Genomic DNA, 25066 nt, shown 5'->3' on the forward strand with positions numbered 1-25066 from the left:
TGATGAAAAAGGAAAAGCTAGGAAACAGATGCCGCGCACGTGGGCGCCTGGCGCGGGGCGCTGCGCACGTGGAGCCGCGCTCGAGGACGGCGCCCGAGCGGCGCGGGGCCGCCTGGACCTCACACCCCCGCCCCTCCCGGGGGCTCGGTCGCCTTGACGACCGGGCGGCGCGCAACGGCGGCAGGACCCGGTCGTTGAGGCTGCGAGCCCCTGAGGACGCGCCCGACGGGGCCGGGTCCGCGCCGCACGGAGAGCCCGCCGCCTCCGCACGGGGACTATGAGAAAATGGTCGGGCCGACGAGGAGTAAGTCCAGGGAGGCGGCCCCGGAGCCGCCGCAGTCCTCCGGCTCGGCGCAGGCTCGGCGGCGGCGCCGGGCCCCCGGGGCCGGGGAGCCGGAGGGGGAGGAGGAGCCGCAGGAGGCGGCGGAAAGGCCGCGGCTGGCCCGGCCCGCCAGCGGCGGCCACCTGCCCGGGGGCGCCCGGCCCTGCGCTCCGCGGAGGACCCGGAAACTGAAAACGCAGAATTCCGTGCAAATGGAAGGGGTCGCAAAGACCCTTCTTTTCCGTCGCTTCCAATTCCTCATCTATGTCCTGGATCAGCTCCGCGACAAGATGCACGTATTGCGGAGACGTCAGTACTCGTTCCGGGTAACCCTCGGCATAGGTGAGCCCAGCAGGCCGGGGAGAGCCGGGGAAAGCCCTTGGGTTTGGAGGGCGCTGGGTGCGTCTTGGAGAACTTCGCAGCTGAACACGCAAGCCTAGTAGAAGTAATGACAAGGGTCAAGCTCTGGAAGAGCGCTGACAAGAATCCCCAGTCCCCTTAGTTCTTGTTTTACAACATTTCCCAGGGTTTTCAGGCATGGTGATCACCTGGAAGTCACCAGCAAAACAGCATCTTTAACCAGGGCTGTAAAAGTGAGAGAGAGGCTAGCTCTTGAGGGGCAGATGTTGTGAAGGGTGGAGTTAAAGACACAAATTTGAGACGCTAACTGGAAGAGAGAAGAGATCGATTCTCTTCTGAAATGGTAGGGAATAGAAAAGCAAAGATTACAGGGAAACATTGAAGTGAATGTAAGAGAAGTTTGGGATGCGTGTGTCAAATGATCTTTGTTTCAGTATAGTGTAGCGCTGTGTCACTTTCAGACGTGAGGTTGGTGGACAGGATACAGGAGTCTGAGAGACATGCTTTTTAGGACACCTTATGCATTTTGGATATTGGCATTGTTACACCTTATTGTTTTATCAGGTGTGGAATGTGGGGGAAGGGGAGGGAGAGACACAAGCATATTTTGAGGATTTTTGCAAAGCTAGACAGATTTAACGGTATTTTACTTGTCCCTTTTCTTTAAATATAACTTTTAAGAGTTTTCACGGGTATATGTCATTGTCTGGAGAATAAGAGGATACAGATGAAGTTGAATAGGACAGGCTCTGTGTATTTAGAGGGGCATCTCTTTCAAGGTGAGAGAGAAGGTAGAGGTTTGATTTCAAAGTGGTTCAGAGTATAGTATATATTGAATATTAGTAGAAGGAGTTAACATCTGTAGTGGATATATACTTTTTCTGTAAAGAGCCAGGCAGTAAATTATTTTAAGCTTCAAGGGCTACGTACAGTCTTCATTGCCTATTCTTCTTCCTCATTTTGATAGCCTTTAAAAAGGTAACAACCATTTTTAGCAAGTAGACAAGATAGACAGTGGGCTGTAGTTTGCTGATCATGGTATAAAACAAGTAAATCTTCTGAGATGTTTTGAACAGTTGTAGAAATGAGCCCTGGATGGTTAGGAATATGGAAGAAGACCCGGAAAAATATGATTGGGAGTCTTCAACATTGCAGTGTTTTAACGTTATTATTGAGTTGTTGACTAATTTACACTGGTTTTGTTAGCCAAGTTGAGTAATTTTTTGAATTTTTAAGAGGTTAATAATGGTGGTAGTGTGTAAAATGACTTGACAAGCATATTTTGCGACAACCATAAGAAATACTATTATGAAATCTTGGAGGGGGTCTTGGAGGAGGGGACAGGACATCAGAAACAGCTGGGCACATTCACTCCTCCGTGACAGTGTGAGAGTTCATTGTATCCAATCTTTGGAAATCAGCCAAAGGTTTACAACAATCTAGAGCACATTTATTCAGGAAAAACTGCTGAAACTCTGTAAGAACAGCAGGTTCTGTGAGGTTTTAAGTTGACCTCCTCCCATTCCTTCTCCCCAACTCCATGCTATCCCTGAAAACAAACAGTCCCAGCCGCGGGAGGGGACAGACAGGGTTAGAGCTCCTCAGAAAGCCCATCCCCACAGCAGGTGCCATGATGTCATGGGCGGACCTGTCTGGCAGCTCCCTGATCCAGCTTCATTACTAGGACATTGACCTGGGGATTCCAGATGAGCCTCCCAGGCAGGAGTCTGAGAGCTCTTCAAGGTTCACTAAAGGTTTGCATTGCCCAAAGGGGCTTCCAGGTCTGGTGCGGAGGAAGCATCTTGTGCATTCGTCACATTCTGCTGAGCACGGCGAGAAGTGATCTAGTATAGCTTCTGTCGGCAAGAGTCACTTCTGAAAGGAATAACCAGATCATGAAGTGTATGTGGGCTTCTTTTTAAAATTTTATGGAAAGTTGGCCCTGGCCAGTGGCTCAGTGGATAGAGCATTGGCCTGGCATATGGACATCCCAGGTTCGATTCTTGATCAGGGAACACAAGAGAAGCAACCATCTGCTTCTCTTCCCCTACACTTGCCCCTTCACGTCCTCTTCCCCTCCCACAGCTAGTGGCTCAATTGGTTTGAGCATGGCTCAGGGTGCTGAAGATGGCTCCTATGGAATCAATCAGCCCCAGGCACTAAAAATAGCTCGGTACTAGAGCATCAGCCCCAGACAGGGTTGCCAAGTGGGTCCTAGTCGGGGTGCATGCAGGAGTCTGCCTCACTGTCTCCCATCCTCTCACTTAAAAAAAAGTTATGGAAAGAAATAGAGAGTAACAGGCAAGTGACGTGAAAGTGAGACTGAAAAACCAAAAAAAAAGTAAAAATCATCAATAATTTCATCACTCTTTTGCAAATGATGTGAGACATAGTCTTCCAGGTCTCTTCCTTTGCTCCTCAAATCCCCCCTGCAGAGGTAGCACTCTTCACAGTCTGTTTTATGAGCTGGAATTTTTCTTATGTTAGGTAGACAAATTTAGTTAGCCATCTTGCTTGTGTGTGCTCTCTCCAGACATATTAAGGAATGCATTTGAAATAGTTGTTAAGGATATATTATAATTACCGTGAGAAAGCAGCTTTTAATGACTTTCCTTTCTTTCTCTTTCCAGCTACCTTTGTGGGAGTTTTACACTGGTAAGATCTGTTTCAGTTTGAAGTAAATAGATAAAAGCATATGAATTAAAAATTGCTGCCACTGTCCGCATGCAGTAAAACCATAACTGCTGGGTGTGTGCATCGAATATCTATATGTGCACCTGTATCAGTTGACACATGCAGATTACTCGTTTTTGAAAACCTCCTATATGAAGCAACATTTATAGAATGAGTGCATTTGGGGAATAGCAACATGCCTTACAATACTTGTGCTTTACCAAAGGACCCACTACTGCATTTCTTCAGTATCTAGATGTTCTAGTGGACTCGGCATGTTCACTTCATCTAAAAAACCCCCTTGTTTTACAACAATGGGATGTTAGCTGCCATAGCTTAGAGATAAGGTTTTAGTGGCACCTGTCAATTAGAAATGAGGTAGAAATGACGACAGAGATTCTGCAATGGTAATACCACGTTAAATGGGGCTTCCATGCATGGGTGCCTTATTTTACACAAGTGGTTTCTTTGTGACACTCATATGTAATATTATATTTTTCCTCATACATAATTGTATTTCTTCCTGACCTCAGGGATTTCTCTTCTTGGGAGGAAGGGGATTCTCTTCTTGGGAAGAAGGGGATCTTCCCCTTGTCCTGTTGGGACAGTGCTATTCTGGCCATTTGGTCTGCAGGGACACTTTGACATTAGAACTAAGGTGTAATGGTAAGAAATATTTCCCATAGCCATTGGTACCTGGGCATGTACCCCATACGTAAATAAAAGTGAGTGGGAGACAGGGTTGATATATGGAATTTTACTTTTTTTTCTCCTTCATTGGGAGGCATCTGCTATGTAAATAAAGGAAAGCATAATTTTGCTCACCACATATGTTCTTTACTGCCGACAGCTGTTTGCATCAGTTGCCCTGGTAAGACATCTTGACGTGCAGTTCTGTGTGCTTTGACACTTGACAGCTGATTCATTGTATGGAATTATCCTTCTTTATGATTGCTTTCATGTAAAGTAGTTTTATTGAGAATTATATTCCAAATGCTTTTCGACAGTTGCAGAGACATTTTTCATACGTGGTACATTAGAAGCACTTGTGAAACTTAAACCCAAACTTACCTCTGTTCTGATAAAGAGGCCCGGAGTTCAAGGATCTGGGCTGTGTGCGGCACTAGATTATAATAAATGCCTGAAAATGTGCAAGGTAGAAAGCAAATCATCACGTTATCTCAGTATTCATTAGAAAGGTTTATTCCTTTTACCTCTTTGTGGTTTTCATACTTTCTCTATAACTTAGTTATTTTAGGATTTATTCAAAACGTTCTCATCCTTACAATATGGTGTTTTATTTATTTTTTTTTTCTAGGATACATTTGGAAACACTTTTTGAAAATGATCGACACTTTTCTCACCTCTCATCTTTGGAACGGGAGATGACTTTTCGCTCCGAAACGGTTAGGTTCTTTTCTTTAATGAATTAATTTGTGGTTTACTAATATTAAGTCTATGAGGTGGATATTGATTACGAACTGAAATTCTGGTAAACTGCACTGTCTCTCAAGCTAAAACTTAGGTTTATTACTCAATTAGAAAGTGTTTTAGGATGCTTTTCTTTTAGCTCATTTTTCTCTCCTTTCCTAATACAGACTTCTTAAAATGATAATAAAGACCAATTATAATATTTGAGGAAGAGGAGAACAAAGGCAACATTTAAAAAGTGACATAGGGGTATCAGATGTGATCAGAAACTGCCTTCTCTTGCGTTAGAGTTGGGCAGCCCCACGTTATACGTGACATTTTTTCTTTTTTTTTTCTTTTTAGCTCTCTTAATTTCAAGATCATCTCTTTTAAGAGGTGACTTTACAGCCTCTTTAATCATTGTTCTGTTATTTCGTACCTACTCTCTAGAATGGAGATAAGACCATCTGCCATACACATGTCACCTAATTGTCGTGATGATTAAATGGGATAACAAAAGCAGAATTTGGCAATTAGGAGAGACCAGGACGGTCCTCCAGAACCGCTGATTAGGGGCCGAGTGAAGAACTCAAACTGATGCTCTGATTCTATAGCCACTACTTTTTTTAAAAATTGTGGCTCAATTAAAATAAAAATTTGAATTCACATTGAAAAACTTAGAAGTCAGAATTGACCATTATCACTTTGTATGTGTGTAGTTCTGTAGCCTTACATACATTTCCATTGTGCAGCCTCCCCGCCCATCTCCAGAACCTCTTTATCATCCGAGAGATCTGAGCTCAGAGATTCTAACTTCCCCTCCCCTCCCCCAGCCCCTGGGAACCCCCATTTCACTTTCTGTCTCTGGACTTTCCTGCTATAGGTATGTCAGCCACTACCATCCATCCATTCATTCATTCATTCATTTATTTATTTTGACAGAGACAGAGATAGAGAGTGAGAGAAGGACAGACAGAAAGGAACAGAGAGAGATGAGAATCATCAACTTTTCGTTGTGGCACTTTAGTTGTTCATTGATTGCTTTCTCATATGTGCCTTGACCGGGGGGCTACAGCAGACTGAGTAACCCCTTGCTCAAGCCTGCGACCTTGGGTTCAAGCTGGTGAGCTTTGCTCAAGCCAGATGAATCCACGCTCAAACTGGCGACCTCGAGGTCTCGAACCTGGTTCCTCCACATCCCAGGCTGATGTTCTATCCACTGCGCCACCACCTGGTCAGGCTATTATTTATTTACTTATTAACTTTTTAAATTTATTGTTAACATGGATTCAAGTGTCTCACTCAATATAACACCCTCACCTCCAGCAAACGTGCCCCCTATTATACCCCTTCTGCCCCCCTCCCTGGGTTTCCTCCTCCTCCCTCTGGGATTTGCTGTCCTGTTATCTGTATCTCTGTGTTATGTATATATAATTTCACTAATCCCTTCACTTTCTCTGATCCTGTCCTCTCATCCCCCTTCCCTCTGCTCCCGTGACCCCGCCTCTGCCTCTGTTCTTTTCCTCAGTTCACTGTATTTATTAAATTCCACATATAAATATGAGATCATATGATATTTGTCTTTCTCTGCCTTGGCTTATTTCACTTAGCATAATAATCTTTAGGTCCATCCAGGCCATTGCAAAAGGTAAGATTTCCTTCTTTTTCATGGCTGCGTAGTATTCCATTGTGTATATGTACCACAGCTTTTTTATCCATTTGTCTACTGATGGACACTTGTTCTGCCACTGCATTTTAAATCTCACCCTATCGCTTTCTTAAAGCTTTGAAAAATTGACTGCATGAGCATGTGTATGGCATTCCCATTTTTAATATTTTATAGGCATTATTTTCAAAGGATAAAAAAAGGTTGTTAACTAAAGCATGTAGCTGTGGCAGTGTGGACTTTGATGACAGGTCAGTGGCTGCAGAGGGCAGCTCTGTGCTTCCTTGCATGACGGCCGCTCAGTGAACCTCTTTGGTTCTGGGTAACCTCATCTGGGCCCCAGACGCGACGCCAGCCATACAGGGGTTTTATTGAAAATTAAGGAGACAGTGAACGGAGCACACAGCACAGCTCCTGGCACACCAGCAAAAGCTGCCGTGAATAAAAACATAATTATGCATTTTCTCTTTCGGTAAATAACGCCTTGTGCCTGTTAGAGATCCTGTCGTTGTAGTATTGCCTGTTGTCCTCATGAGCAGGAAGAAACATCCCTAAATGAATTCTCGTCATTATTGCACACGCTGGAATGATGCACTAACTAATCTCCACAGCGTCTGCGTCACAAGCGCAGTCAGTTGATGTCTGGTTGGCGCTGACTCCGTGCTGAGCTCTGAGGCGAAGCTAGGCAGCAAGTTGGGAGCAGAATTTCCGTCTCATGATGTTCATGTTCGTTGTATGTTATTTCATAAAGAGCTGGGGGAAAAAAGACATGAAGATCACTCTGTTAATGCCAGGATTAATCAGATCTGAACCTTAAGGCATCTAGAGTGGGGGTAAAGTTAAGCGTGGTGAAATTGAAGTATACACATTAAGGCATGGAAGAAAAGTCCTTAAAAACATCCAACCATCCCCTCCAGTGCTCTTTCAAACCCACACAACTTCTGAAACAATAGGACAGCGGCAACCTAAAAGGTGTGCCTTTTGCATCCAAGAACGCAGTCTTAGCCAGGGAATGTTAGGAAGTCTTATTATTAACCCTTTCCTACAGGAAAACAAAACACCTGTTCTGAAAGGAGTTATAAAACACAAATCATTTTCAGATTTTACTTACATTGACCATTTGTGTCTTTTAAAGGGACTTTATTATTCCTACTTCAAGACCATTATCGAAGCTCCTTCGTTTTTAGAAGGACTGTGGATGATTATGAACGACAGGCTGACTGAGTATCCCCTTGTGATCAACACAGTGAAGCGATTCTATCTTTATCCAGAGGTGAGTCAGATTGCGGATAAATGCTTTGAGGGTGGTTCTTTTTTCTTAGATAAAATAGTAAGTAAACACAATGATGTTATTTATAAAAAGGAGGGGACCTTAAAGGTTTTTTTATGGCGTATGTCCTTACAGTTGAACAGATTATCAAAAGTTCTTCTACCGAATTTGTTTTAAGTGGCACTTTTTACTATATCAAGCTTCATCCCAGAAAGGAGTATAATTCTAGATTTAGTGCATACATTTAATCCAGTAATGTTTTGTATATGTATGATAAATACACAGGAACAAAAATTATAAATTTTAACAGAGTGTCAGTTTTATAAAGTTAAGTCATAAAATAGTAAATGTATACATTTTGGACATGGAAAGATGTGTATGATGTTTCTCAGTGATGTATGTCACAATAGTAGTATAATATTTATACAGAACATTATGTAATACTGAAAGACTCGAGCTGTGTGTTTCTATCTGCCCAGGGAGAGACTGGCGGGATGACCAACATTTTAAAGCAGTTAGCTCTGGGGAGTTTTTACTTTTACTTTGATCTCTCCTTTTTAACTTTTCAAAATCCTCTTGTATTATTTTTCCCAACTATATAAAATAATTTCTTTAAGTCTCCCAAGTTATGAGCATTTTGTTTGCAATTTCTTGTTGTTCTTTTCCTTTGTCTTTAAACTTTTTTTTTTTTTTTTGTATTTTTCTGAAGCTGGAAACGGGGAGAGACAGTCAGTCTCCCGCATGCGCCTGACCGGGATCCACCTGGCACGCCCACCAGGGGGCGACACTCTGCCCCTCCGGGGCATCGCTCTGCCGGGACCAGAGCCACTCTAGCGCCTGGGGCAGAGGCCAAGGAGCCATCCCCATCGCCCGGGCCATCTTTGCTCCAATGGAGCCTTGGCTGCTGGAGGGGAAGGGGAAGACAGAGAGGAAGGAGGGGGGGAGGGGTGGAGAAGCAGATGGGCGCTTCTCCTGTGTGCCCTGGCCGGGAATCAAACCCGGGACTTCTGCACGCCAGGCCGACGCTCTACCACTGAGCCAACTGGCCAGGGCTGTCTTTAAACTTTGTAAAGTGGGTTACAGGTAGGGGAGAACGGGTTACACTGAATCTGCTTGGTTGGAGTTTTAATGGGCACAGGGGCTATTATTCCATATGTAGTTGGTTTTATATTTTTTTAGACCATGAAGAAAATAAATTCAAGGACCTAAATGAAACGTTATGAAATATTTCTATAAATCTTAGTATTTTTCCATTAATCATCATCTTTTAATATATAATTTTATACTTGATTTTACAGTGATTATTTATATAGAGTTGATTACAGAGTATGTTATAGAGATGCTGATAAGAACAAAAATTTTTATAGGTGTTCATTATTCTTTTCTACAGAACTTTTGTTTATAATGTGTGTGTGTGTGTAATTTTAAAATGACTGTTTCCCAAGTGAAATAATTTAAATGAATTTGTCAAAGTTTATAATGTCAACAGCAACCACCATGAAATGTTATTTGAACAAATTGTTATGAAGGTAATGTGGTTTCCTTCAGTACCTCTTTTTGCTTCTATCTTTTGCAGGTGATTATAGCCTTCTGGTACCGCGCGTTTATAGGAGTAACAAATTTAGTTGGGCTGGAAACTAAGACCTGCTGGAACGTCACCAGAGTGGAACCACTGGATGAAATTCAAAGCTGTGAAGGTGTGTCTTCCTCCTGAAATGCTGCTGTGTTGTCATTAATGTTTATATAAACAGCTTACACTGTTATGACTTATTTCAAGAATTATTGTGGCCCTGGCCGGTTGGCTCAGTGGTAGAGCATCAGCCCAGCATGTGGAAGTCCCAGGCTCAATTCCTGGTCAAGGCACACAGGAAAAGCGACCAACTGCTTTTTCCCCCGCCCCCTTCCTCTCCCACAGCCATGGCTCTAATGAGCAAGTTAGCCCTGGGCACTGAGGATGGCTCCATGGCCTTGCCTCAGGCACTAAAATAGCTCAGTTGCTGAGCAACAGAGCAGTGGCCCCAGATGGGCAGAGCATCACTTGATAGAGGGCTTGCTGGGTGGATCCAGGTCAGGGCGCATGAGGGTGTTTGTCTCTTCGTCTCCCTGCCTTTCACTTGATTAAAAAAAAAAAAGAATTATTGTAATCTAGTGATTGACTTTTTAAAAACACTATACCTGATTCACCTAAAAGAGTATTTAACTATAAAGTAATTTTCTGAGAAGGCTATGTTCTTACTAATTTAGAATTTGATAATTACTATGTCCTGACTAGAAGCTTGAAGTTATTTATTCCTTCCAATTCAGAATAAGAAGTTACAAAAAAGTTTGGGGTAGCTTGAATATATAAATGTGAGGATGTAAATTAAATGGTCAAATAGCTACCTGTCATAGTTAATGTAAAAATTTAGTTATAGAATCATAAAATCAGACATACAATAATATATTGGTTTAGAAAGACTTGACGCTCTTTGTATATATATACCTTCTCCATTGTATCTGAGCCACAGGCCCACTCTGAGAGTCATCTAACAGTCTTCCAGGGTCTGCCATTCATTATTACTGCTAATCAGGATGTTTACAGTTTAGCACTTTTACAATCTAGGCATTATGCTCTCCCTTGAAACTTATTTGAAGTCACATATATCTGCTTGCATGGCATTTGCATAGTTGTGTTTTTTCTGTATTTCTTCATATTCTCTACAGAAAGACTACCTGGTCTATTTTATAAACATATTTTTATAGACTTGTTCTCAAGAACATTCAGCTCTCAGAATATGTACTAAATCTGTACATTCATATTTCCCTTATGTTTTTACTGCGTCCCTCGGGGGAGCTCTCTAAAATAGCACCCATACGGGACATTTGAAACATGATTAGGATTTTCGTAGGCAAAGTCAAGGAATGGAGAAAATGCCTCATCAATGTAATGACCCAGTCGGCTTAGAAAGTGTAGCCTTTTCTGAGATACGGGGGAAAATCACCTTATATATGTACATTTATGATATTTATTAAGTCGCCATAAGGGTTGGGTTAATGCTGGCCCTTAGGACCCCAAGATGCACCAGTAAATGTGGCGCCTTGCCCTCCTAGACTTTAAGTATGAGACAGGTATTGTCAGTTACAACTGCTGGACATTACCTATAAGAAAATAAGTTTGCTCAATTGAGGAGTAAGAGAAGAAAGTGCTGGGGGGCAGGGCCAGCGTGTCAGAATTCCCGAGGAGCAGGGAGCGGAAAGAGGGACCCGTCCCGGGGCAGAGGGAGAAGCAGAGGGAGAAGTGGCTGAGACGGCGCTGGGCCCGTGAGCAAGGGTGGGGGGTGGAGGGCCAGCCGCGGGGAAGGATTTCGTCCTTGATTCATGGGAGACTTTCACAGGTGTGCATTTTAAACACATGACTTCGGCAGGTCCGTGGGAGAGATATTATAGTAAAGGCCAGAACGGGGCTCGGTGAGGCCAGGCAGGAGACGGCTGTGAACTCAGCAAGTGACTGTAGGAAAGAGAATGGAAATGCGTGAATTTGAGACGGATTTTGGAAGCCGAATGGACAAGACTTGGTGATTGGTCGTTGGGCGAGGGGAAGGAGAGGGAAGTCATGTAACTGTCTGGCTTCTCTCTTCAGTACTTGAGTCCATTTGAATAGTGAAGCGACTATTCAAGTAGCAGGTGTGAATTGCTACATTCGGGTCAGACATCCGACGGGCCTCAGCGTGGGGAGGGCAGGGCCTGCCTGCGTGTATCCATGGAGGAGCGAGAAGAAGGCTGCGGCCGAATGCAGACATGGAGTCATCGGTACGCAGGTGCTGGCTGGAGCTGCGGCAGCGGAAGAATTTCCTTAAAGAGACTACAGAGCCCGAGAAGAGAGGAGGGCATATGGCCGAGCTTCCTTGGGGTCTGCATGGCAGGAGTGTGCAGAGGAAGGGAAGTTACTAGGACAGACTGGAAAGGAATGGTCAGAGAAGCAGAGGGATCAGCAAGGCCAGCCTTCAGCTCTTGGTGCCATCAAAACCTTTTATAACTCAGTCACTTTTGGCAAATTATTTACATTTTCTTCTGTTTTATTCAACCATTAAAATATTATTTTCATACCAACTAATCCCATAGATTTGTTTTGAGGATTATGTGACATTAAGATTTTCAAGCACCTAGTAGACTAGCTAGCTAGCTGGCTAGATATCTGGTCTTATACATGGCAATTGTTAATATTAAGGTTGAAGGTCCTGGCTATATGTAATAATGGATCAAATAACTAGATTAGCTTATAGACGCAGGCATCCCCAAACTATGGTCCGCGGGCCGCATGTAGCCGCCTGAGGCCATTTATCCGGCCCCCTGCAGCACTTCCTGAAGGAGCACCTCTTTCATTGGTGGTCAGTGAGAGGAGCACTGTATGTGGCAGCCCTCCAACGGTCTGAGGGACAGTGAACTGGACCCCTGTGTAAAAAGTTTGGGGACCCATGTGAGGCTCACGCTGCTCCTTGAGGTCTGGGCCCATAGCTTACTCATCCTAGAACCAAGCAAAAGATGAGAATGCAATGGATTTTCTCTTGTAATTCATCCAATGACTCTGTAGACAATTCTAGGTGCTGATCAATAGCAGCATCTCCTACATAAAGTGAAGCACCAACTAATTATTACAGTATAATAGTACTTAATTGGGGGAAAGTATAAATCTAATCACAATAAAGTATAAAATCTGAATGTAACTAATAACATCTCATAAGAGGAAAGTACTAATGTGACTATTATAATAGAACAGCGGTCTCAAGCAAATGCTTCTGCAAATTCATGAGCTCTTGATTATAAAGCACTGTGATACTTATGTTCAGTTACTTTCTAGTCATTTGTTGGCTAAATACTGAAAAATCTGTATCTTTTTAAAGGAATAGGAGACCCTGCTTGCTTTTATGTTGGTGTGATTTTTATTTTAAATGGAATAATGATGGCATTGCTATTCGTATATGGTGCATATCTGAGGTAAGACTACTGTATCGGAAGATCCTTTATGGGCTGTAAGGACTGGGTGACATTTTCTGATTATATGAGAAGGATAATTGATTATATTAATCGATCGATAGTGGGAATGTTTAGAGATTTTTTTTTTTTCCAGAAGTTTATCCAAAATCATGCAACTGGAAAGTAGAGTTCTCACTAAAATAATAGCATGAAGGCCTTCCTTTTATCCTGGTGGGGAATTTTTTTTTAGATACTTAAGATTCCTTAACAGTTTTTAATGACAATACCTCTAGGTCATGTGTAACATTGTAATGGAGGGGATCTTTGTTTGGCATTTGTAGCCGATAATTTCTCAGTCTCTGTACATGTAAAATGAAGAAAGCAATAAAAGGTCATCTTGATCACATGCAGCAGACGCAGCCCCAATAGCCTGTCTTTCTTGATAACAGGACTACAGTTTAGTTTGGGGTGACACTGTGCTCAGTGTCAGCTGATAGGTTGACATTAACTATGACAGTCATGTACAGTTGACCCTTGAACAATGCAGGGGTTAGTGGTGCCAAGCCCCCTCCGCCCCAACACACACACACACACACACACACACACACACACACACACACACAGTTGAAAATCCACATATGACTGGATTTTAACTTCCCCAAACTGAACTATCTTGCTGTTGACCAGAAGCCTTACCAACAACATAAACAGTTGCTTAATACATAATTTGTGTGTTACACATATTATATTATATAGTTTGTATATCGTATGCTTTTTTGAAATCTGGAAAATGTTACACAAGGCTAAAACTTTTTAAAGTTAATGTTTTTTCATCGCTAGAGGAACTCGAGTTACCTTCTCTAAACTGGTTACATAGACTTCATATGAAGCTTCAGTCTTTAAGGAGGATATACATATAGATGCAGCAAATACTGACTATAAAAGGTCTCTGAAACTGTGAGGATGTTGAGTGGCATATGAGAAACAAAGACAATAGGAGTCGGTGGGGGTCGTTTCTGTGTCGTAATTGTGGCCACCCTCCCCCACAGGCACTGCCTTGGAAAGCAGATACTCCATTTTTGTTCTTTTGGTGGTTAACAATAAAATGTTAACATGCACACCTAACTTCATCAAGTCTACAGTTAATTGTTTTCCTGTTCTTACAGTACTGGGGTTTTTGGAACACCGCTTCAAAACAGCCCCTGGCATCTTACAATTCTCGCCAGTTTCATGCTCCTGTTGCCCCTCCACAGAAGTCATTACTTTTATTTTATTGTTCACATTGTCAAATCATACTTAGCTTTGCCCACGTGTTCCCCGTTTCTATATGCAGTATTGTGCTTGCTTCTCAGATGGTCTTTCTCTCAATTTCTTACTTTTTGAAGTGCATCCTTTGAATTTCCTTTGGTGAAAAGTCATTAGTGGTAAATCACTTCCCATTGGCTTTCTACTATTTGTTTTTTTTTGTTTTTTTGTTTTTGATCATTCAACCAATATTTATTATCTTGCGGTTGTGGTGCTATGGCTGTAATTCATGAACAACATACAAAGAAAAGGCAGCTTTAAGAAATGGTTTTAAGCTTTGCTGGTTATCTTTGCTTGGTCTAATTTTTGGATTCTACATTATTGTTTCTTTGGGACTCAAGAATATTTGCAGTAATTTAAACAGTTTAAAGTTACTGCTAACTGAAACCGCTAGACTCTTGTTTTCACCCCCTAGTCAAAAGGCAAAGATCAGCCTCCATTCTGAACATTCAGAGAATGCAACATAGACTCTGAATCACTGGCCTGTTTGTTAAATATTATGTGTTTTATTTAGAAAATACTTTAATATAAAATTCAGATTATTTTATATATACATTTTATATGCTTATACATTCAAGATTTAAACATCAACAACCTGGGTACTTTTGAAAATTTTACTATTATTTTATATGGTTTAGTACTATGACATTATGACTGTGATTTTAAATTCTAAGATAATTTTCTGAATAACTCACCCTATTTTGCATGAATTATGATTGTATACTTTCTTTACAGTGGGACTCAACTTGGAGGTCTAATTACAGTGTTATGCTACTTTTTCAACCATGAAGAGGTTTGTTTTCTAGAAAATAATTTATAAGAAATAGAAGGGACTGTATAGGAACAAAGAAATACATTCATCAGAACAATTTATATTGATAATTGCGTGTTACTTAGACTTCGCAATGTTTTAAAGAACCTGGTGTTGTAAGTTGATACTTCATCTTGATGATCCGCATTTTTACATAATAATTAGAATTTATGATGTGAGCTGCCTTGCGTGGTTTTTTAGTGTGCCTGTTCACACACACACTTGTAGGAAAAGGACACGCTGGGCTTGCTGAGTTAGGCACTTTATACACACTCACTCTCACTCCTAGACGCGTTTGGGAAATGGTTGTTCTCCTCACAGAAGATAAGAAACTGGCATTTGGAGAGGTCAAGTTACCCAGGATTTCACATTCACCGCATGATGGGGCTGCCTCTGCCGTTCACATCTGTCTGAACTCAAAAGCCTCGTTTCTCCTATTGCGTTATGCTGCCAGTCCATTAACACAAGGTGCTGACTCAGAATAGAAACCAGCTAACTCATTCAGCCCGACACCTAAAAAGAATTTGTAGAAATTGATTTAGAAGAAAAGAAATTCATCCAACAAAATACTGAGTGCATAATATGTGCCAGCCTCTCTGTTAGAGGCCAAGGGCGTGGCAGTGAGAGGCGGGGGTCTGACTGCTGGTTTTTAGAAGCAGAATACGTGATACATTAGGCACAGCCTACCAACGGTATGATCTTGATTCATTTCTATTGGGAAAGGTAGATATTTGGTTAATTTCAAAAATCTGTTAGACAAGAGAGTCATAGAAATTGCACATAAGTATCTTAAATATATTAGTTCAACAAATGCATTGTCATTCACCAGGGCGTTAACAGAAAGACAAGATGTTCTTTTTGAGTGAGCCAGACAGCTGGCATTATGAGTTGACTTTCCCATACATATCACCAAACCAGATATTTATCATTCTGCTTTTTTTAGAAAAGGAGCAATAACTTTGAAGACTCCTGCAAGGTTATAAGAAGTTAGATGCTTTCTAGAATTTTAGAATTCTTGATTTCAGACTTTATAATATTCTCACCTATATGTCTTAAAAGTTTTAAAGTCTTTAAATTTAATACTTTTATCATATGCACCCCATTAGCAATTTCCAAATACTTCCAGTTGTTTTTAGAAATCGGTAGGTAACTGTTTTAAAGGTATACATCACAAATTCAGAAACAATCATAATTACTTAAAATGTGTGTCTGTGCTCATGAAACTTGTTACATATAAATGCTCCTGATGTGTGTGAATTCCCTGGGTGGCATTTGTTTAGCTCTTTTCCTGGGCATGTCTACATCTCCAAGCCTTGGGATTCCAGGCCGTCACCGCAGCGCTGGAGTGTGGATCTGTTTCTCTGTCCTCGGTTCTTACCGCTCCCGTCCCTGCACCTTGTCCTTTGCCTGACACAGCTCTCCCTCGTTTCTGGACCTGTGAGTTAACAGCCCTCCGTCAGGAGAGCTCCGGGAACTGAGAAGCTGTACCAGGCGTTCAGAAGTGAATGAGCCTAGTATGAAAATCATAAACACCAGCCCACCCGTGATTAGATTAAGAATGTCCATTGCAATGGAATGTCAAGTGAAGCAAGCGTTGTATTAATTTCAGGCTACCCGTGTGATGTGGATGCCACCCCTCCGGGAAAGTTTCTCGTATCCGTTCCTTGTGCTTCAGATGTTCATTTTAACTTTGATTCTCAGGTAATTTTTATTTATAAAACAAATCTAAATAAATTATAAGTGAAGTTTCTTAAAATATACTTCAACCTAAGTTATAGTTTGAATTTAGGCGCTATTTTTTTTTTAGCTACTTTTAAAATAAATTGAATGTCCAGTTAAGAAAATAACCTAAAATATTTTGTAAAAAAATTACTTTTCCACTTAATCATATCAGGCAAACATCTTGAGGGAGACGGTCAGTTCACATGCTGTTTTCTGACCTTGCTGGAGTATTAAATTTTGGGCAATGTCAGGCTCTGTTAGAGGAAAATAAACATTTATGTTTAAAATAATTTATTTACTAATAAACTAGGTACAATATTTCCTTTAAAGCTCTAATTCTGATTATTTTATGCTACTAAGCATTTTTATAATCCAAGTAGTATTTTAAGTTCTTTTTAATGAGCTTTTAAAAGGTTTTGCTATCTTATAGCCAAGATAAAGAATCATTAGATGTGGTCATTTTGTAATTAGTCTTTCTGTTTAGCAATAGGTTACTTTTATGGTAAAACTGATTGGTGTCAATTCTCTCCCTTAAGGACCTCGAGCAATAACAGAAAGCATTTTGTTGCACTCTGTCTTTCCAATGTTGCTTTTATGCTTCCTTGGCAGTTTGCTCAGTTTATACTTTTTACACAGGTAAGATGATTTTAACTAATAGAAGTTGAATGCAAGATGGACTCGGTTGTTTCTATACAAGTATTAAAATGTGTATATTTGTGCCCTAATAGATTTTCAAAATATAGAACACTTGTGAAATTTACATACATGTGTGATTTTTAAAAAATAAAATACTATACATTCTACATATAATCTAATGTATTACTTAGGCAGATATTAGTGGTGGCTCAGTGGATAAAGTGTCGACCTGGGAATGCTGAGGTCGCCGGTTCAAAACCCTGGGCTTACCTGGCCAAGGCACATATAAGAGTTGATGCTTTCTGCTCTTCTCCCTTCTCTCTCTCTCTCTCTCTCTCTCTATCTATCTATCTATCTCTCTAAAAAAAACTGAATAAAGTTAAAAATAAAATATTAAAAAAAGATCAACAAGCAGAAGACTTTTTTGTATTATTTGAATTCACATTTTTTCTTGTTGGTATTTGAAATGAGCTCTATCAATCTGCCTGTAGATTTTCCTTTTGCCTTAGGATTTTGGATGCCAAGCTACACAGCATGGTAAGGGCCAATCCTAATAAAAACATTAAGTGAGAACTTAACTGTATACAAGAGACTATATGTGGCCCACAAAGTGTGACATATATACTGTCTGGCTTTTTCTGTAAAACATTAACTGACCCCTGAAGTAGATTCTTTATGGATCTATTTCTTTTGCATTTGTAATAATGTCTTATCTCTTCCTATATCTAGTTAGTTTTGATGTGGTGTTGGACATTGTACGTTAACAGGTATACAGTTAATATGAGACTAGGTTGATGTTAACATCTACCAGAGAAGTTAAATTTGCTGCCAGCAGGCAAATAAAGATACTAACAGTCTCGAATCACCCTCATGAGGTCAGAGAATGAAATAACGTATTTCCCCATGTATAAGACGCACCTTTTTGGGAAAAATTTGGGGTCTAAAAACTGGGTACGTTTTATACAGTGGTTGTAGTTTTTTTACTTGCATTTCCCACTTTGTCGCACTTGTTTTTGTGCTCATTGCTGTAGATGAATAGAACTTGAGTTTAATAACTTTGTGCAATACTTTTTTTTTTCCAAATTTCGGGGTCCCCAAATGAAGGTGCGTCGTATACATGGAAGCGTCTTATGCATGGGGAAGTACGGTAATTCAAAGGTGGGCTTTCTTCTTCCTGAGGACTGCTTGATTTCTGCTCTCCCTTTTAGGATGGCCCTCTGAGGCCCCAAGCCAAAGCCCGGGAGCACTTAGCAGGGTTCCTGTTCTCGATGAGTCCTTACTGCTGAGTCTGGGAATTTCTCAGCTGCCTCTCAGCTGCCAGGCATCTGCTACTGTTGGAACTGGCAGATGCCTCTGGGAGAAAAATGACCCAAAATGTCATGCTCACCCCTGTACAATTCTGTCTTTTCTCTGGTTTTAGCTTCCTAATTCCTTTTTGCCTTGTTAGTAATATGTAGGTTTCATACAGGTATTCTCGCTAGCTACTCCAGTTCCCAATGAGAAGGTTGCTTGAAATTACTTAGGTATCAGGATTAAAATTATAACTCTCCCGTTACATTTACTTTGCTTATGAATAATCAAGTAGTTGTTTTGTACATTTTTTCACTTTTGCTTTTTATGTATGTTTATTTCAGACAGCCTCATTATTTCCCATGTATGTTGTGGGGTACATTGACCCAAACAAGTTTCGGAAGATCATTTATATGAACATGGTAACATTTTTCATATTTATAAGTCAAATATTAAAATAAGGTCTTGGGTCCTTTCAAGTTGTATTTAATACATATGCTTTTGATAATATCCAGAAAGAAAACAGGAAATGCACATTATAGATACCATATTTTAACATATTTCAACGATAGTGTAAACTATCTGAAACTTTTATTTCTGTTACTTTATTATAAGTCACTACTTTTGAAATTGTCTATCCCCCCTGAGACTTGAAATTTGTGATTGTGCTTGAATATGACATTGTGTAAATTTTATGTGTTTGCATTTTTTGTTTTTATCTTAGTTTCCAAACATGTCTCCCTTAAAAACATAAAAATAAACATCTTTCTGCTAAGAACATCAAGTTTTCTTAGTGATAGAAATCCTCAAGTAGTCCTATAAAAATAAGATTAAAGAATTAATACTTACAACTGTCTTTTTTATTATATTACTCCCATTATTGAATCAATAGAAACAGGTTTTTTTCTATTTTCTTTGTACCAAATAGCAGATAGAGAAAAAAATTTTAAAAAAAAATTTCTGTATAGATTTTATGGAGTTGAAAATACTTAGAACCTGTCAGTATGTTGAAATTCTAATCATTTGGCCAAGATCTATTATTAATCTTCTTTACGCATATGACATTTGTGTTAGAATGGTTATATGCTTGTAGACAACGTATGGATTACTCCACATATCTAATAATGGTAAAACATGTGTTACTTTTCTTTAATTTCCAGGTTTCAGTTCTCCTTTGTTTTGTATTAATGTTTGGAAATCCAATGTATTTATCTTCTTATTATTCTTCGTCTTTGTTAATGATATGGGTAAGTGTTTACTAAGCTCACATAGTTGTTGTTTTTTAATCTGTGAGATAGTAGGTGTAACCCACCTGATACAGAAAATAAGACTGACTTTTAAGCCATAATTTATGATCAAACTTAGTTATTTCCTTCTAAGTCACTTCAGTGGGCTAAATGCTTACTGTGGTGGCCCGCCATTGCTCACACACACTTTGGAACGCCTCTGAATTGCCTCCACAGATTGTGGCACATTCTGTTGAATATCCTCAATGGTGGTACACTTCGTCTTTCGAAGATGGATTTGATTTTTGGAAACGACTAAAGTCTTATGAATAAGGTGGATGATGGGGCTGGGTAATATATAGATCTTGACCAAAATGTGGCATGACGTTAAAGTAATAAGACTTATTTTCTTGCACCATAACTAAATACTCTTTGGAGGTAGTTTATTAATGGAGTTCCAAACTTTTGAGCAATGGTAACATAATTAGAATAAGTGTATAGTTTCCTCAGTGTGACTTAACGTTCCTTGAATAACACTCATTTGGGTCAGTATTTGGAACTATGGTTCAGCAAATCGGTTTTATTACTTGACAGTCACACCTCTGATATTCGTAAGCCGGACCCATAATGTTCTCCTCCATTGAACATCCCTGGGACGTTCTCTTCCCACAATGATCAGAAACGATACTAATGACAGTGGTGACAGAAGAGGGCACTTTTCCATGCATGGGGCATTGATTGGATCTTTTGGATTGCCCTCATGTTTAACAGTTTTGCTCCCCACACCTTTTTTTCTGACAATAAGTAATCCCTTCTCTTTCTCATTCCCTCCAAAACACAAGCTTTTCATTTTCAACATTCTGTCAGACTTTTTCAGCATGACGTGATAGAGACTTATAATAATGTGCTCATCCACCTCTATTTTTGAAAACTATTTTATTTTGAAATACAGACAGATGCAGAAAACTGCATAAAACAAATATTTTATGTATTGACATTAACCAACTAGTACCGATTAATGAACTGTTATTTGGCAAAAATACTTAAACTACCATGAAGTTAAAATCAGAATGTTTCTAACCATTCTGTCCCAATTATAATTCCCTTCCCTGTTTTACAACAGTAATGACTTGACTCTGGTAATCATTCCTAGCTTTTCTTTATGGTTTCATCACTTAAATTTCTGTTTTTATCTACAGGTTTCCTATAGAGCCACCTGTTTTCTTTCCCAGGAAATATATTTGTTGAAGAGCCTAGGTCATTAAACACACGGAGGACTATGTGGTCTAGATTTTACTCTTTGAATCCTTATGGTGTAGCTTAACATCCTCCTCTGTCTCTATATTTATAACATATCAATAATTGAATCTAACACTTGGACATGTTAAGATTTGATCCCTTTAGCATACATCATTCTTCCATTAGGAGGCACATCATATCCAGTCCCTCTCTTTTTATGATAGCAGCCATCAGTGCTTAACACCAGATCCATTAATTCAGTAGGGATTACAGAATAGTGATATCCCTGTCCCTCATTTATGATTAATACAGGAGAAGTAAAGTACATGTCTAAATGAGGGAGTTGGGAGGAAGTAGAAACATACTTGAAGAAATAATGGGCACATTTTTTTTTAATTTGATGAAAATGATTAACTCAAAAATAAAGAATTTTAGTAAATCCCAAATGTAGGAAAGTTATAGTAAGGCATATATCATAATCAAATTGCTCAAAATCAGTGATAAGGATATAATATTAATAATAGCCAAAGAAATGACATGTTAAATATAGAAGAAGAAAGGGTAAAGATGTCAGTAGATTGTTTTCACTAAAAAATTGCAAGACAGTTAAACAATATCTTTAAGGTACTTAAAAGGTACTTATCAATCTATAATTCTATACCTAGCAACATATGGCTCAAAAATGAAGGCAAAACAAACACTTCATGACCAGATTTGCACCAACAGAAATGTTAATGGATGTCCTTCAGGTGGGAGAAATGTTATATTAGATGTCGACATGGCACTGCACAAAGGAAGCACTGGAAATGGTAGCTAGAGGTGCTGCTACAACAAAAATACCATAGACTGGGTGGCTTATTTCTCACAGTTCCAAAGGCTGGGAAGTCCAAGACCAAGGTGCCCGCTGATTGGGTTCTTGGTGAGCGCTCTCTTCTTGCTTTGTAGACAGGTGTCTTCACTACAGCCTCACATGTAGAGAGAGATTATCTCTCTTATGTCTCTCCTTATAAGGAAACCAATTCCATTCGTTTGGGATCTTATTTCCTCCCAAAGGTTTCATTGCCAGTATGCTATGTTGGAGATCAGAGTCACAACACATGAATTTGGTTGGGGACGTAAATATTTTGTTGCTAGCACTGAGCATATGTTTTTTGAGGACCCTGGCTTTCTGCACGAGTCTCAATTTCAATTTCTTAACCTCTCATCTGTCCCAGCCCTCTTGTGTGGTCCTCTCTTTCAATACTAGCATGCAGATGTGACTTCTCTCTGCAGTCCTCCTTAAAGACAGTCGTCGGTGCTCTCCTAATTACTGCTTTAGTTTTTAAAATCACCTTCTTTTATCTGGCATCTGGAAAGTTGTTTTTCTTCTTAAAAGATCAGTTAGGTTTTGGTTATTTTTTCTCATTTTTATTTGGGAGTTTGGAGAGGAAAGATTTTCATGTTAACTTAAACTGTTAATTTTTCTGGATAACTCACATACACACTTGCATGGAAACACCATCTACACAGCATTGACCTCATCAGAGGAGCTGCCTGCGTATAACACTGCAAGTGATGCAGTGACGGATTAAGTTGGTCCTAGATGCAACTCTTGAGGACACAAAGCATTTAGCTTTCACCACAAAGAAATTTTATCATATTCAAATTTTGAAAAGTCAACAGTTAAGGAAAATGGCTGGTGATAAACAAGATGGAAGGGGGGGATGGCTATATAATTTTTGAAACTTACAATTCATATAAAGATATAAATGTTAATTCTGTTTCATTTTGTACCACATGAATTTTAGGTGATAATTCTAAAGAAAAATAACATTCAAAGATTGAGAGTATCCGAATTCAACTTTTGGGTAAGATTCAACATCTTTAACAATTTCTTCTAATTCTTTGTTTCTAGAAACTAAAATAAGACAAGGTCCTAAAAAATGGAATAATTTAGAGTTGATAAGTCTTGTTAATATATAGTTACTTGCTTAAGGTGGGAAATAGTCCTTGGCGACATCTACAAGTTGTTAAGAAACTTGGTCATTTATTCCAGTGCTGCCGTTTGCACGACCCTCAGACTTTCTTCTTCTACTTTTTGTTCTGCTCTCCCCTGCACTACCTTACTTTCAAATTTTCTGATTGCTTTGAGCTTCTCTCTTTAGATTAACTTTCCCCACTTCTTTTCTCTGCGTCTATTATCTGTCTTTCCTTCTGCTTCCAACCTTAGACTAGTATTTTTTTCCATTTAGCATTTCTCTACAATCTCCCAGCCTCTTATTATTTCAGCTTAGACACTGCTTAATCTTTGGCTTCCTCCCAGATGTACAAAGGGATGGGCATTACCTCTATGTTTATGTGTTTTGCTTCCAAGTAAAATAAGTATATTAGGTGGGCACTGCAATCACTAATTATTATATCAGCAGACAATAGTCATTCCTTTTCTCTGAAGTGCTTCCATTAGAAAATAAAACCTGTTATATTCAAAACTATGTGATTACGTATTACATATTGATAGGGTAAAACTGGAAAAGTTACAGGAAGGTAAGAAAGTACATTTGTACTCAGAATACAAAAGAACACAATGGAATGAGTGCATTGACAGTTTCACGTTGCTTAAGGCATTCTCCATCCCTTACGGCAAACACATATTTGTCCACTGAAGTTATTGGGGCCCGGTCTGTGGTGGCGCAGTGGATAAGTGTCGACCTGGAACGCTGAGTTCACCGGTTCGAAACCCTGGACTTGCCTGGTCAAGGCACATATGGGAGTTGATGCTTCCTGCTCCTCCCTCCTCCTCTCTCCCTCCTCTCTAAAATAATAAATAAAAAATAAATAAGTTATTGGATGACATGACTCTTCTAATATATGATTTTTTTTTACTTTAGAAAAAAATAGTAATGGTTGTTTTTTAAAAGACTAAACCAAGAAACCAACAGAAAATTCAAAGATTTTTATTAAATAACTACTTTACTCAAAATGAAATTTTCAGTTACAAACTACTGAAAAATGACAACAATTAGATATTGAGAGAATTCTCCAAAGCTGTTCTCTGAGGGAAATTTACTGTTCTAAATATTTTCAGTTTTAGGCTAGAAATAATAAAGGTTAACCTAAGCTTTTAATTCAACAATTTCAAAGAAACAAAATTCTAAGGAGAGACAAGTTGAAATGCAATGAATTATATTTTGAAACTTGTATAATTGCATTATCAGTTTCTTGCAGCAGGGAGAAATAAGTGCTAGTCATCTAAACAGACAACACAGGGGTCATCTGGCTTTTCTTAGCATTTTTTTTATTAACAGAAGACAGTCAAAAAGGAAAAAGGCAGTATTTTCTGAACTAAGACTTTTTCTTACAAAAATAAATCCTATTTTATTCTCAGTGAATTATTTCACAGTAATGGAATAAAAATTATATTGCATATCTTACCCTGTCATAATTAGCAAATTTGAAAACAAGGCATTTCTTATTTTATATTGAATGATAGTAAAAAAATTCACAGAAAAATTTTACTTGTGATTAATCAAAATCTATTTTTAGTATTTTTTACCATCATGTGGCAACTTGGGAGAAAGATTAGCAACTCAAGAACAGCAATATATATATTTTCTCATTCTGATCAAATTGGGTTTATCCCAGGAATTCAAATATGTTTCTGAAAATCCATAAATGTAAATGATCAAACTAACAGCTTAAAGGAAAAAAATAACTTATGATCATTTCATTAGATGCAGAAAATGAATTTGATAAAATTGAACACCCATTTATGATAGAAACTCTTAGCACAGAAGAAATGACAAGAGAGTTTTCTTAGCCTAATAAAATTCTTAAGCATTCAGTGGTCTTTTAGGTGAGGTATTTGAGTGTTAGGTTTAAAATAAATATTAAGATGGTATGTTTTTTCACATTTCATTAAAGTTTTGAGCTAACACATTAAAGCAAAAAAGTAAATAAGAATAGGAAGGAAATGGAAAGGAAGAATTGAAAGGCATTATAATATTATTTACATAGAAAACCTTAAAAAAATTTAAGACAAATTATCAGAAATTATTAGAATTTAATAACATAGCTAGATAGAAAATCAAAAGTAATTACATTTCTATTTTTTGGCAACAGTGAGAAAACACATTTTTTAAATTTGTCATATAAGAAGGAAAAAAAACAGTTATCAATCTAGCAAAATACAATATTTTCTTGGGAA

General features: G+C 39.1%; 1 protein-coding gene across 1 annotated transcript in view; it reads left to right on the forward strand.

Moving 5' to 3' along the window:
- Positions 1-285: 285 nt before the first annotated feature.
- The window catches only part of DPY19L2 (dpy-19 like 2), a 46683-nt gene continuing 21902 nt past the window's right edge, over positions 286-25066 (forward strand). The window contains exons 1-12 of the mRNA XM_066353963.1: positions 286-664; positions 3313-3337; positions 4674-4761; positions 7567-7704; positions 9278-9398; positions 12582-12675; positions 14695-14752; positions 16380-16471; positions 17029-17128; positions 18763-18840; positions 19579-19665; positions 22671-22730. Coding sequence (XP_066210060.1) covers positions 286-664; positions 3313-3337; positions 4674-4761; positions 7567-7704; positions 9278-9398; positions 12582-12675; positions 14695-14752; positions 16380-16471; positions 17029-17128; positions 18763-18840; positions 19579-19665; positions 22671-22730 — 1320 coding nt within the window. The remainder of the gene's footprint in view (positions 665-3312; positions 3338-4673; positions 4762-7566; positions 7705-9277; positions 9399-12581; positions 12676-14694; positions 14753-16379; positions 16472-17028; positions 17129-18762; positions 18841-19578; positions 19666-22670; positions 22731-25066) is intronic.

The sequence above is a fragment of the Saccopteryx leptura genome, chromosome 12, assembly GCF_036850995.1.
Source record: "Saccopteryx leptura isolate mSacLep1 chromosome 12, mSacLep1_pri_phased_curated, whole genome shotgun sequence".
NCBI classification, from domain to species: domain Eukaryota; kingdom Metazoa; phylum Chordata; class Mammalia; order Chiroptera; family Emballonuridae; genus Saccopteryx; species Saccopteryx leptura.